At 38.6% G+C, this 14865-nt stretch overlaps 1 protein-coding gene across 1 annotated transcript in view; it reads left to right on the top strand.

Moving 5' to 3' along the window:
* Nucleotides 1-14865, top strand: part of LOC139735313 (pleckstrin homology domain-containing family D member 1-like) — a 66459-nt gene that overhangs the window by 50125 nt on the left and 1469 nt on the right. Inside the window, exons 8-11 of the mRNA XM_071646070.1 lie at nucleotides 869-1050; nucleotides 3533-3623; nucleotides 5455-5671; nucleotides 8691-8840. Coding sequence (XP_071502171.1) covers nucleotides 869-1050; nucleotides 3533-3623; nucleotides 5455-5671; nucleotides 8691-8840 — 640 coding nt within the window. The remainder of the gene's footprint in view (nucleotides 1-868; nucleotides 1051-3532; nucleotides 3624-5454; nucleotides 5672-8690; nucleotides 8841-14865) is intronic.

The raw sequence follows: 14865 nt of genomic DNA, 5'->3' as shown, positions 1-14865 counted from the left end.
GTGAATGCAAATATATCAGTAAAGTTTATTTTGAAATACATTGCGAAATATTGTGGTATATATAGGGTGATGATTCAAACTTCGCAGATAATGCACATGCGAGATTTGAATGAATTGTGTCATGAAACACCACCGATCACACCACAATGTATTTCCCGTGTGACCTGACACAGTGCCAGTGCCTGAGGAATATGTGCATGAGCAGTGCTTACCTGGGAGAGGTTTACTTTTGGACCAGAATTCCCCTGGTATCTTGTCAATGAGATCAGTACCAAGGGAAATACTGCGTTATCTATTACCTTGGTATTTTGCCAATCAGACTGATGCCAACAAATTACCGTGGTATTTAGTACCATGGTATTTCAGATGTAATGCACCTCATAAATCTACCCCATAGTACTGTCAAACACGATATATTCGAGGCATGAAAATTTCGCGAATTGGAGCCGACGGCCTCTCTGGCAGCATGAGATTTTTTGCGACTTGCCACTGGCATCCAATGCATATAGGGTAGACAGGAACTTTTACGTGCATTTTTTTTCTCTTTTGCCTCGTCTGAGGATTTATTCAGGATTCAATTCAAAATACACAATCAAAGTAACATCATAACGATGTCACATGAAAGTGATACAAACACAATCATGCGTTAGAGGTTCAACAATTCGTTTGGTAATAATTGTTCAATTTTTCAGTGTTCTATGTGTCATATAAACTTGTATTTCTATTCTTATTCACATGCATTTGATTTCGCAAATGTTGCAGCTCAGGAAATTTGCGAAATTAAAATGCATGCGAACATTCCACGTTTGACAGTACTTCTCATGATATCACCATCATCCTCTTCTTTGTCTCCATCCCTGACCTTCAGGCGCTGGCTCTGGAGAGGGAGAAGAAGGAGCTGGAACTCCAGAAGCGAGAGTCCGAGATGCATCAGCTGAGCAGCGTCAACAAGACCCTGGTCTCCGAGACTAACGCCCTCAAGGACAACCTGAAGGACATTGAGAACAAGACCAACCTCCTCGAGAACGAACTCTGCGTCATTGAGGATAGGTCGGCACCCCTTCATTTTCCCGCCTCGCACCTCTTTTTTATTCAGACTGTATGCAAGATCCATTAAGCACATGAGTTGATTTGACATTGAAGTTTAGATATAAATATAATTGTATGCTCGGCCTGTCAGAGCTGTGCTTGCTGATGTGACTTAATCAATGGTTTCCAAGGGATGCTGTGACCACAGTCTTTGAGTTTGAATGTAGGGAACCCTTAACTCTTTCTCTGCTAGGGACTTTGGACAGTTTGTACAGGGCTGTAAGGTTTTCTGTGCCAATCAGCACTCAGAGCTCATAAAGGGTTATATAATGAACATTTAACCATTTGCTCACTGATTTTTTTTTTTTTTTTACATTTCATCAGGGAACCTGAATCTATCTGGGCAATATTGAAATATCCTGCAGTGTCCCAATAGTTTTACCAGCTCCAGAGAAAAGTGACATTCTCTAGCTTTCCTCAGCGTGTCGAGTGGAGACTAAATGATATCGTTAACATCAATTTCACGGAAGAGAAAGGGTTCGTGACGTAAGCGACAAAAGGGGTCAATCTTTCCACCCACTCCTTTTCAAAATGAAATGACAGAGCTGGAGTGGAATTTGTGTAGAAAAGATTATGATTATATAATTATGTGTTTTCTACGCACATAATCCAAGTGTCTGACAATGCAAGAGCAGATCTGATCGGCAGATATGCAAAGTTGTCTACTCTGGCTACATTAGTCCCGCCAGCAATTCTTAGAGTGACCACTACAGAAGTGACAAAGATTCAAAGGTGAAATCAAGTTCAATACTATGACACAGGTGACAAGATCATAGTTATTATCCTGACTTAAATATACTTACTTTTGTAGTGAGACCATTCATGATTCAGGGGACTAGAGTAATCTTCTATCTGGCTGTTGTTATTGACCCAGAAGTCTGAAGAGAACAGGTCTTTAAAAGAGAAGAAAAAACAACAACCTGTGGCAAGTTAACAATGGCATTTTAGCCTTGACCTAGACAGGGTAATGATAAGGCCTCTTGGCAATAGTAGTCCTTGATGGGCTGTGTCAACGTTTTGGCACAATCCCTTTTTTTGTAGGGAGCTAAGGAGGGAAAGGTGTGAAAAGGTGGCACATTGCATCCTGGCAAAACGCCCAGGTTAGTTTGCGATTTCACCGACAGCATCCTTGATGAGACTGATGTGTGTGTTGTGGGGAGGGGGGAACCCCCAGAGTTACATACTGTAACCGCCGTATATTCAGCAAGTCCAGTTTTTCATGAATTGGGACTTCCCCAACAATTTTACGAGTGGTCAAATTTGCGCTTGTGGGGCACAGGAATGGATGGAGAAACGAACAGACATGTATGCATGTCGCATTCATGGTGGGATCAGAATTAATATTTTTGTGTGTTTTAGAATTCACAAATAGCACCTGGAATCATAAAATTCGCGAAAATACCTCCCCCCCCCCCCCCCCCGCAAAATATATAATATACACAGTACACTATGATTGTCTTAATCTCAGTTATCACATAATATTACTGATGTCTCACATTTTAATCATCTTGTGTGAAGATGTTACGTATTTGATGTTCATTTTGCATCATACTCAAGACTTTAATTTTGAAAAAAAAAACAACAGCTTTTTCCTGTGAATATGATCTGATGCCAGTCTCAGAAGGTTACTGTTACTTGAAAATGTTTGCCTTTGTTTACTTTTGTTCACAAATTTGCCAACAGAATAGCAGGAGCACCTGCTATGAATATAATGACATGTGAGAAATGTGTCCTTCTGACAGTTCACTTGATTTAAATAACTTTTCTTGGCTGTCTGACAAGAGAGATAGTAATGCAGGAGTAAATTGCATCAATCTTTATCTTCTCTCCTAGACACAAAAGGAGTTGAAAAGTTACCTTTAAATCTTGCATTCTCTCTATACAAGGTGGCAGCAGACGAATACAAATTTTGAGAGCTCTTTTTGTAAACTATAGATGCCTCCTGTTGTGGCAATCACAAGATTGCCATTGTTCCATCTCATTTCACGGATAGCTAATAGATTGCTAATACTCGCACACTGAATAAATTGGTGCTTATTCATGTCAATGAAGGGTAATTTGTCAGTCAGTTGCAAGAAAATATTTGTCTTATTTGATATCTAAGTGACAGTAAAACCATAATATATCTTGAACTTCTGGCCAATCTTTGCCCAGGCTTTCATAGATTACATTCAAAGCAGCTCTAGGCCCCATTTCATAAAAGATGTTAGGATAGCAACTCTTGCTAGAATGGAAACTTCCCATAGCAACAGCCAATCATGATCAGGAAGCTGGATTCTTGTCATTATCAAGGCACTTGCCGTTTCAGCAAGAGATGCTATCATATCAACTTGTATGGAATGGGGTCCTGGAGTTGAGTCATCCATGAACTGTCTGCATACTCCTAAAATTTTCACTGATGAGCTGTTTCCATGACGATGACATCCTCTTCTTCTCACTGCAGGCTGAAGGAGAAAGAGATGCAAGCCGACATTCTGGAGGACGAGAAGAGATCATTCAGTCTTCAAGCCAAAGAGTTAGAGTCGTCATTACATGTAAGAATCAATGATAGGCAGAAAGGAGTCATCCAGAAAGGGAAAGTTATGCATACAAACTCCACTATAATAACTAGAAAAGCACTCTGAGAGCACAGACCTCCGCCAAGCATGCAGCTCATTTCCACCACTGATCTTGTTCTTTCATAGAGATATCAGTGATTTCCATCTGTGCTGAAAGTCGCCCGATTTCCAAATATAGAAGCCTTTGTTACGTCATAAACCCTTGGCTGCACGGCGCACCTCGCCCTAGCAGAAACTAGAGCGCGCACTTTAGTGACGCATGCAAACCTCAAATACGCACGGCCTAAACTCCCAAGTTCATTGATCCTACCTGCCAAATAATCAAAAATCCTTCATAAATTCCCAAAAAATTCTCGGATCACTGTCAAAAGTTAATCGTTTGTTACTTGTGTCATTCTCAACCTTTCCTGCAAGTTTCATCTCAATCCGTTAACTACTTTTTGAGTTATTTTGCACATGGACAAACTAACTAACGAACGAACGAACACACAAACCAACGGTAATGAAAACATAACCTCCTCCCTTGGCGGAGGTAATGAACAAAGATAGAACAGGATTTCATTACTGTATTCATAGTCTTCTTCAAGCCAAGGGGTTAGAGTCATCATTACAAGAGAGTAGAAATGAAGGACAGAAAGGAGTCATCAAGAAAGGCCAAGTAATACAGATAATACAAACCCCATTATATAATGAACACCAATACAACATGGTTTCATTGATATGAGATTTTCTTGATACTTTGACATGTCTCTGGCACAACTTGGTCGATATAGCAGGCTACAGTACAACCAAAAATGTTCGCTTGTACAAAAAAAAGAAAATAAAATGCCAAGATTCTGTATGCAAACTATGTGGCAAGTTTTTAGGTGATGGCATCATAAATTCATTCATTTGCATATTCATATCGACTGTTCAAGAATTGTTTTGAAACAAGTATAAAAAATTCACAATTCTATAACTTACTTACTATACAATTTATTTTGATCGAATTTTTCATTGTTGTCCTGGTAAACCTTTATTATTTCCTTTCAGACTAACTTTTAATTGATCTGGAATTCCCCTTTGAAATAGAGGATGTGTTTGAGTGATTAATTTGCAGAGTCACAATGGTTTCAATTTCTGTCTGTTGCCTAAGGTCACTTCCACATTGCAATTCACTGTTGACATTTAACTTGCGCTTTCAAACCTGATTCATGCTTCCCTCATTGTTGTTTGGATGGCGAAAAAAGGAAATCAACAGCATAATGGTGTCAAAATGTTATCTATAAAGGAAAGATGAGATTTTGAAATCAGAATGACGCATTTGATCAGTGCCACAACTTCTTGGATGCAATGAGCCGTTCGTAGGTCATGTGAGTTTCTGTTTGGGATCATGTTGTCTAACCTTAAAACTATGCCTGGTTCTCGGCCATTTCGCAGATTACGCAAAAGTAACTTGTAAAGCAAAGCTCTGCAAGTTTCTTTGAAGGGCTTTTGTGTCATCTTTTGTAGGAAAAAAAGTAGAAGAATATTGACAACAAACTTTGCATGTTGTGTTGTACAAAAGGGAATGAGATATGACACGAGCCATATCCCTACAGCAACTTTCAATGACACTGTGTCACTTGGTCAAAAATTAGATACCACAATGTGACCTAGAATTTTTGAATGCATGCTTGTAGATGTACAACTCCCATCTAAAGCTGAAATGAATGCGTTCTCAAAAGGGTCTTACAATGTACTGAATATGGTATGCAGTAATTGTGTACATGTTGACTGGTGGTCAGTTAATGTGACATGACTTTGGCACACACCCCCATCATCCCAGGACCTGACCGTCCAGAAGGAGCTGACCGATGCCGAGCTGAAGGAAGAGATCATCGCGAGGCGGGACGCGGAGCGGAGGCTGAAGAAGGCGGAGGACTCCCTCTCGCGGCTGGAGTCGGCGCTGAAGGAGGAGAAGGAGATCGAGAGCCCGGTCCCCAAGACAGAGAGACAGAGTCAGCTGGACGTCGAAATATTCACCAATGTCGCCCATCTCAAACGTAGGCCTATGAATAATGCTTATGATATGCCATTCCTGACATGTTTACCTGTGGGAGCAGTGATTTGAAAAATGTTTGAGTTATCATATTTGATGCATATGTGTAGGTCAGTTGTATCACAAAACATCCTATCATATAACAATTTTGCAATAAAGCCTAATAACTATAGAAGGTTTAGTCTAGAAACAATTTTATTATAACTATTGTTCACATTTTGTATATTTTACAATACTTAACATTGATTATACTGAGTTACTTTTTTACACTGGTTGTTTTTATTCCTAAGTCACTTTTCGGAACTATTTTGAGGCACTAAAGCTGGGTTTTTGTTTTATCTGTTAATGGTAAACAATGCCTTTAAATTAGCGAAAGAATATGAGAGTGTGTTTTGATTTGTACTTCCCTAAATATTAACTTCTGGACAATTCATTATGGCAATGATTATCTTGCACATGGAGAGTATAGACTTCCTTTTAGATATGTGCTCACTACCAAGTTTTCCTTTACATAGCACAGAGAGTATTGATCTTTGAAGTAAGCCTAAAGAAGATGACTTAATACTGTACATGGCTGTCACGCTTTTAAATCACTGAGTATTCTCACATTGTCTTATGAATTAATATGGTACTGCTGACCAGATAAACAAACAACATGTTCAGTTCTGTGCTGAAAATCATTTTATGCCCAGCTGAATCTTTTAAGCATGTTTAGTCTTCAGAAGTGTATGATTGCTTCATGCAGACAAAGTTCTCTCTCTCTCCCTCATACACACACACACACACACACACACACACACACACACACACACACACACTTACTCAAACATACATATGAAAACATTATGACAGCTGGTTTAGTTAGTTGAAAGGTCCCTTGAGGGTCAAAAATAGTCCAGAGGAAAACCACAGAACGTCCTCAATGCAGTCTGATGACTACAACCAAGTTTTGATGTAACTCTAACGTGTCCAGAAATGAGTCACATGTTCACAACAAAAAGAAAAGGAAAGCAAAACAAAACAAAATAAAAACAAAAACAAAACAAAACAAAAAAACAAAACAAGTGCTTTGACCCAATACCTCTTCCCAGTTTCATAAGTTCATGATACTGTTTGTGCTTTAGCATTGGAACCCTGTTCTTCATGCCATGCAAATTTCAGCAAACCTGTTGAACAGATGGAGATGGACTTAGGTGTCATGAAAGTATGCAGCAAAAGTTTAAATGCATCTGAATTAAAAAAAATAGTTTTTAATGGCAACAAGAAAAAGTTTCCATTCATTTGAATTGTGCATGCATCAGGCATGTTTTGGTCTGTGTGAAATAAAGGAGTATAGTCTGCCTCACAAAATTGATCCTATAGGAGATTTCCTCATGATGACTATCATTGTTACCGTGGATAACTGCTTGACTACCATTATGGCCGACTACTATGGCAATATTATTACTCGCTGTGAATTCATTTTACATGCGAGCAATCAAGATACACGTTGTAGTTAGCAAAGTAAAGCTGCTACCAGGAAGAATTCTGCAACTTCCCCCCCACCACATCAAAAAGAACCCCAAAGAATGGCATCTTTTATTAAAAACAATATTATAAGCACATAGGACAATCATTTCAGTCATCATTTGCAATAGATTATCACTGTGTGAGTCATGTAGTGAAAGTGCTATAGCACACTTGTCAAACATGTCTGTGATGAATAGAGTGCAATGAAATAGACAGAGAAGAGTGGGTGGAGGTTTTATTGTACTCAGACATAGACTTGAACGTAGTGGAATTGCAACGTTTCACATGTCTTCACTACAGAGTGACATTGGTTGCGACTATAATGTTACATAGCTGAGGGTATTAACCTGTTGAGGACGAGTCCCGAGTATACTCGGGCAAGCGTCTGTGGGAAATGCGTGTAGTAGCAAAATCAAACCGTCCTCAACGGGTTAAAGCTGTTACCCACTCACAATTCTCGTGCTGGTTTGCATGTCAAGAATATCATTAAGATTAAAACATGTTTTTGTCAAAAAGAGTAGCAGCAGGGGTGTATCCAGGATTTTTTCTGGGGGGGGGGGGGGGGGGGTCGTAATCAAAATTTTTGGACCTTTACCTTTGCGAGGGAGCGGAGCGACTGAGTGGGGGGGGGGGAGGGTGTGGGAGGGGGTGTCCCCCCTCCCACGGTAGGGAGTTTTTGAATTTTATATCTTAAAATGGGGCCATTTGGTGCATACAAAAGTGACTTTTTCGGCATGGCAGTGCGGCTTAGAAATAAGGTATGGCATATTAAAACTAAGTTACGAAATTTACGAGGTTTTTGACAATTTGCTGGAACACCACCTGGTCACTTTTTTTCCTGTTGTATGTAGGGTAAAAAGCCCTCTAAAAACAAAAATGTCTTTTACAAAAAGTGGACCTTTTGAAAATTTCAGGGGGGGGGGGGGGAAGGGTCGTACGACCCTCCCGACCCCCCCCCCCCCCCCCCCTTGCATACACCCATGAGCAACTACAGCTGTTTCCCCACCACCATTGCATTATTACTGCAATATTACAACAGTCTGATGCAAAGGATGAAAGTTTTGTGTGCTTGTGTGTGTGTGTGTGTGTGTTTTTTTTTTGTGTGTGTGTGATTTATACCTCAGGGATATTTAGTGAAGATTTGCATGTAGACCAGTGGGGGCCCTGTGATGCCGTGATGTAATCACTGTAATCACCTCATCTAATTAAATTTGTGGTTGCTTATTATCACAGTTTCTTGAAGACATAAAAAATGTCAAAGACTCATGAATTTCCTATGTCCAATCTTGATGTAACCACTACCATTCTGTAACTCTGATCACACTCTGTCTTTTAAAACCAACTTGAACATGAGGTAGAATCACACGTGAAAGATTAAGCCTTTCGGGGTCACTGTGTGAAAATTCTATTCCTCTTATATACATAAGATAGCTTTGCCTCCATCTGTCACAGGGTTTACTGGTGACTGCAAATCTCCCATTGTCTTATTTGTTCCCCCACGTCCTTTCATGCAGGCTTCTTCGAGGACATCGCTGCAGAGGCCCAGATTGACGCCAACAAGCCGATCATCATGAAGAACGCCATCCACGCCCGCAAGTCGCTGATCCGCAAGACCAAGAGCTTCAAGTTCCGGAAGGAGCGGGACAGGAACCACGCCAGGCACAGTGAGTGTAGGGCCAGGCCCCCCAACCCGTCACACCCAGTCCTAGACCTGTACCCTGTTTTCTAAAGTTATGATTTAGTCTATACCAGCATTATTGCAATCATAGTGATTGCAATTGTTGAAACGTGATGATCTTTATTATCAAACGGTAGAGCCGTGATATAATTCATTTCTGTTTCATTATTTTTTTTTCCAGTGATAAGCTCTTTTGAATTCTTTAATCTTCCTGTCCTGCTTTCCTTAAGTCAAGTACTAGTATCACGTGGAAGAAATTTAGGATATTAATTGATCACTTTGCAGTCAAAATAAGGAAGATTTATAATGTAATTAGTATCATTTAGATTATATTTGAGTCTTTTATATCCCTTTTGGGGTGTTTTTTGGTTTTTGTTTTGTTTTGTATATATTTTTTGCTAAGGCAAATATGTATTCAAATATTGAGCAAGGCAGGAAACATGAGAAGGATGTTATAATATTTGTTGTGAACTATCAGCACAAATAGAAAATGAAAATGTGTCCAAGTACTGCTGGGAATCACATGCACATAGCTCATGGCAATGCACTTGTAGAAAATGATATTATCATGCCATATTTTTTTTTTTCATATTTTTATTTTTTTTATTTTGGTTCACTGCAAACACTAATAACTCTTGCTTCCAACTCTTTTGATCTAACAAGTTTCCCATGTCTTGGTCTCCTAATTCCTATGGGATGGAAATGTGCTACCACATAATAGCAGAATCATCACTACAACTCGTGAAAGGGTCACTCATAAATCAATGTAGATTTTGATCACTCATAAACCTCATTCCAAGAGCGTGGCTGTTGACAATCTATAGGCAATTTGATTTCTATGGAAATTATATTTTGCGAGATGACGCAAAAACATAGCTAGCTAGAGTCCCCCAAATGTCAAAGTTTGAATAAATAGAATTCACAGTTGGGTTTGTATATCAGTGATATGAATGTGACTGTTTTTGTTTTTTGTTTTTGTTTTTTTAAGTATAATTATGTAATGACAGTGAGATATACTTTTTGAAATTTTGTTTCCCCCTTCCCCTCCCTGGAGTGAAAGTGTAATGTCATGAAGTGGTGTATATTTTCTTTTGGTAAATTTTGAATCCCTTGTAGACCCATATGCTTACGTGTATTCATATCATAATCTGTTGTCTCATGCTCTTGTGTCCTGGTTTGAACATATTATTGATGATAAAAGCCATTTTGCTTTTTTTTTCTGAATTAGCCACCCAGTCAGCCTTATGGATTGTTTTGGATGAGTTGAACATTTGAGCTTTCTCATAGCTTTCATCTGCAATGGGTATTTCTTTCTGTCACTGTTTTTGTTTTGCATTTCCTTTTGTTTTTCTATTTTTTCCCCTTTTGACCTATGCCTTCCCCCACTTTCAATCCGAACCCCTTCTTCCATTTATACTGTGGACTTCCACCTCCCTTTGATGGCTCTCCCTTGAATCTATGCCTCCAAAAATGGCTCGAAAAATCGGCAGGGCGCCAGTCCAGCAATCCCGATATTCCGTCCCAAGTGGACAGGCAGATTATGCGGGCAGACGCGTCGCGCAAGCGCGAGATACGGCGCGAGGCCGTCGCCATGATACGCGCGCATTCTGCGAGCGACCGCTGCCTGACCGCCGATGCCGCCTGTGAGCCGTTAGGCGGTGGCGGTGGCGGCAGCAGCGGCAGCTCTGCCGCTAGGGAGAAAGGGAGAGTGGCGGTGCCACACTCGGTCAGCTCAAGCTGCTTGACCATTTCCACCCAAACCATGCTGCCAGATTCCAATTCAAACGAATATTTGGCGGTAGACGGAGCCGCATGGTCCCCCAACGGCACTCTGGATATGACCTTGCTTGGGACAAGTGTGTAGCAAGATCAGGTATACAAAAAAAAAATAGAAAAGACAAACGCAACCTCACATCAAAAGTAGCTTTGTGTCACTTTTAGCTTCAAGTCTGTGGTACCTTCCCCAAGTCGCTTCACTGCCCGTTTCGTGTTCTCTGCATGTCAGTGTTTTACTTGTTGGTGTGAAGCCGCTACCATTGCCTCATAGCGTCACTCCCGAATTAATTGAAGAACTCCAAATGTCACTAGCCTGTCCAGATACCCTCTACAATAGCTTCCTCCAAGATCTACTCCATTGCTGGCCCTTAGTCCCACTTATTCCTACCCATCCTGACCTTTGACCCCCCCCCCCCCCATCCCCATCTCATTTATTTAGTTCTCTAGCCTCCAACAACTTGGAAATGTTGAAATGTAATCTTTCTTGTCAGTACGCTGCAAGTGGGACCACATATATCTTACCTTGCCATCTAATCCACAACTTGGCAAGACCTTCTTCAAGAAAACAAACCTTGTTTGATCTCGAAAAGGGACTTCCTCATAGAGCTTTGGCCTCAAAGTTGATTGTGTTTCCTCTCACCTCTAACTAGTATCTTCCTTTGTGGTTCTTTTGCTTGATTAGTTTGCTTTAAAGGTGCCTTTCATCAGTGTTTGTGTAGCTTTAAAATTGTGATCAAGTCTGCAAATATGTGCTTATATCTCACTAACACTGACAGTTAGTGAATTATGCTTCAGTAGTTTGTCTTGTTTTACATGACCTATGTGTCTTCCTCTTTTTAAAAGTGTAAGTGCCTTTTTGGAAGAATGGGACATAGTAGGTTTGCATGCCTTGAGCTGTCAGAGTGTGTTTTATATGTGTGGGTGTTTGTGTATTTGTGGGTTTTTATTGGGGGTTGGGGTGGTGCACTGTGAATAGTTAAAGAAAACAGATATTTTGAAGCAAGTAGAAGTCAAAGTGGTGTAATGTTTAAGATGCATTTAATAGTGTGATGGAATGCATCTAGTTTAGATACAGCTTTTTCTCAAACATTGTTATGCTGCTAAAGTATTCTGTGGTTGTAGGAAATTAAGTGGTCTGTAAGTTGCATGAAGTAAAACAGGCACAAGGACCTGTTCAAATACAAATACTGTATATACACTTTTGACTCCAATCTGGATAAACAGACTTTGAATAGGAAAAAGAAACATTTGGTAACCTGTCTATTAAGTACTACATAAGTGTTATTTATTGTTATCATTGTTATTTTAATATTATTATTATTATTATTATTATTATTATTATTATTATTATTATTATTATTATTATTATTATTATTATTATTATTATTATTATTATTATTATTATTATTATTATTATTGTTATTATTATTATTATTATTACTATTATTATTATTATCATTATTATTATTATTATTATTGCTATTATTATTATTAATTATCTCATCATGCACTGTGCATTGCATTGTCTACAGACAAATCATTGATCACAGATGAACTGGAAAAGACTTATTTCATTCACTCTTGTCTTTTTTTTATTTTTATTTTTATAATCATGTAGATGATTATTGATGTGTAGCATTAATGTTTCAAAACAGCATGTATTGCTCGACAATTTTTAATCTGATTCGCAGAAGCTTTTCTATTCATGGTTGTTTTTCTTGTATTGGCTGTCACCAATAAAGCTTTTAAACAGGAGAAAGAGGTGCAGATAAATCCAGAAGGTATATTCTGATATTTCACTCATTTCTTGCTGGTGTTTGCGGGACAACTCGGTTCACCAATCATTAGAATCCATTGTGTGACAACCATCCATTTCCATCTGGTTAAGGTTAAGTAATGTCAATCTCTTAATTTGTTGAGCATTTGAAGCTGATTTGTATGAGGGGGATTTATCAGGATACTCTTAGAGAGAAATGAATTTGGACAATATATTTGTTATTGATATGAATTTATGAATAGCCATTAATGGAGACATCTTTATGATTCTCCCTGTTAAAGTTAGGTAGTAAACAGATGAATGGCTACAGATATTGTGTTACAATTTCATGTGACCACTGTTATCGAATCTAAAGACCGAGAGATTCTATCAAAGATTCATGCGAATTTAGGGACCTGGGAAAGATATTTAATTCTTGTGGTGAACAGATGTTACCTTACACATTCTTTCCTTTTCATTGATCCATATCTGTGCTAACCATTGCCTTCTATAGGGCTTTGAGGCATATTGAAGATTAATGTATTTTATTTTACCAGGTCTTTTATCAAAGAAGTGTTTTGGTTTCAGAATGTAGTTTTGTCCTTCTGATTTTTTAAGCTTAGAAACATTGATATTGATTTGGTACACATGTCATTGTCAGCTAATAGGAATGGGTGATGGCATTACAAGTAGACTGACACAATCTCATTTTATTTGATATCAGACTACAACTTCACATGCGATGGAAAGATGATGTTAGTCAATGAAAATGCTGGGAATACTCGGAAAATATTGGAGGAGATCAAAAGAGGCAACCCTCGAGTGGTTTGAATTTTATTTTACGATGTGAAAATGACAGATATTCAACGTGAAGGGTTCTCCAATTTGAATGCCGCAGTTTCGCTGCAACGTTTGATGTGTTTTGCTTCATAATAACAATTATATTGTGGATTACAGTCATTGCAGATTTTTATAGCATGATAGATGACGTCCATATCATGTTCACAGCAATTGGATTAGTACATCTAGTATCGTGTTCAGAGCTGTTGGATTTGTACACCTAATAAAGAGAGTTATTTAGTATGAAGTGGAGAGTTTGAGGTTTGATTGAAACTTAGACTGCCTCGAAGGAATGCAGTAGCAAGTAACCACTAAACTGATGATTTGAAGTCCCCTGCAAAGGTAAAGACAGTGAGAATAAAGTTCACCCAGTCCCTTTGCAGTATGGATGGACATAAACTGAGCAGACACTTCAAAAATGAAAGTCTATGGCCACATTATCAGGCCCCAGTCATTTCTAGTCAATGTGCGATGAAATTTCCGTGTATGCAAGATACTTTTCCTTTTCATGAAACGTGAGACTTTTCCTTGATATTGAAAGCGACTTCAGTTGTTGATTGCAGAGTTACTGTACATAGAGTAGGAAGCACTATAATTCTGTCAGTGAAGAACCATGTTGTTCTTAGATGACATTTGAGCAAAACTCAATTGTAAATGCAAGTGGTCTAAAGTTGTCACCCAAATTGCTATCATCATTTATTATCATTTTTCCCCCAACCAGAATGAATAAGAACAGAATGATTTCATTTTGTTTACTCCTAGGGGAGAGTTTATGTTGAAGTTAACCCCCCCACCCCCCCCCCCCCCCCCCAAAAAAAAAAAAAAATCTTCCTGTGTATTCTCAAAATGATGTTCTGCTCTGTCTCAGTAAAACAAACAAAAAACAAACAACAAAAACAGCAACAAAATCTTCAGAATCTTTCCTCAGAGGCTTGTTAATCAGAGACCCAATGACAAACATGTATATAGTCAAACCCATTCATTTTATGACTGTAGCATACACAGCCTTGAGTAATTTCAGTAGCAGCATATAAATATCACTGAAGTTTAAGCATATGGTATTCTGTGAGCATATACAACCATTTTTTTTTTCATGTAGTGGCATTTACTTCCATATGGCATTAGTTGTGATGTTAGATTGTTGCATTAACTGTCATAGGTATTAACACTTTTAATGACTAAAAAAAAAAAAGAAGAAAAATGTTTGGGTATTATTGTGTCATTGTGTTGTGGCATTTGAATATCTCTCTAATTTGATGAGAGAAGTCCACTTTTGTTTGGACAAAATTTGCATGATGTCCTGTATTCTTTGCATGCCTTTCCACCCACTCTGCATGATTTTGAATTTGTATCCTGTCGTACTACAGTAACTGTCACTTATATGTTCCACTCTTGATCTGCACACATATATTTCACAATATTTCTGTGACTTCAAAAAAGAAAAAGAAACAAAAATCAGCCATCAGTGACAATGGCAGTCCAATGTCTCTGAGAGTATAATTGTCTAGTGTGATTCGATATTTATAGCAATTTGATGGAATTTAATCCATCCTAATGATTACTCCAGCAGAGTGTTCAATTAAGAAAGATATCCGAAGATGTCTTAATAGAAAGGAGTAAGAGTAACAGGAAGAGGTTT

This window comes from Diadema antillarum, unplaced genomic scaffold (assembly GCF_040938485.1).
Source record: "Diadema antillarum isolate AM-2024a unplaced genomic scaffold, OU_Dant_1.0 scf00000027, whole genome shotgun sequence".
NCBI lineage: Eukaryota > Metazoa > Echinodermata > Echinoidea > Diadematoida > Diadematidae > Diadema > Diadema antillarum.
This window is presented reverse-complemented; position numbering and strand designations above follow the sequence as displayed.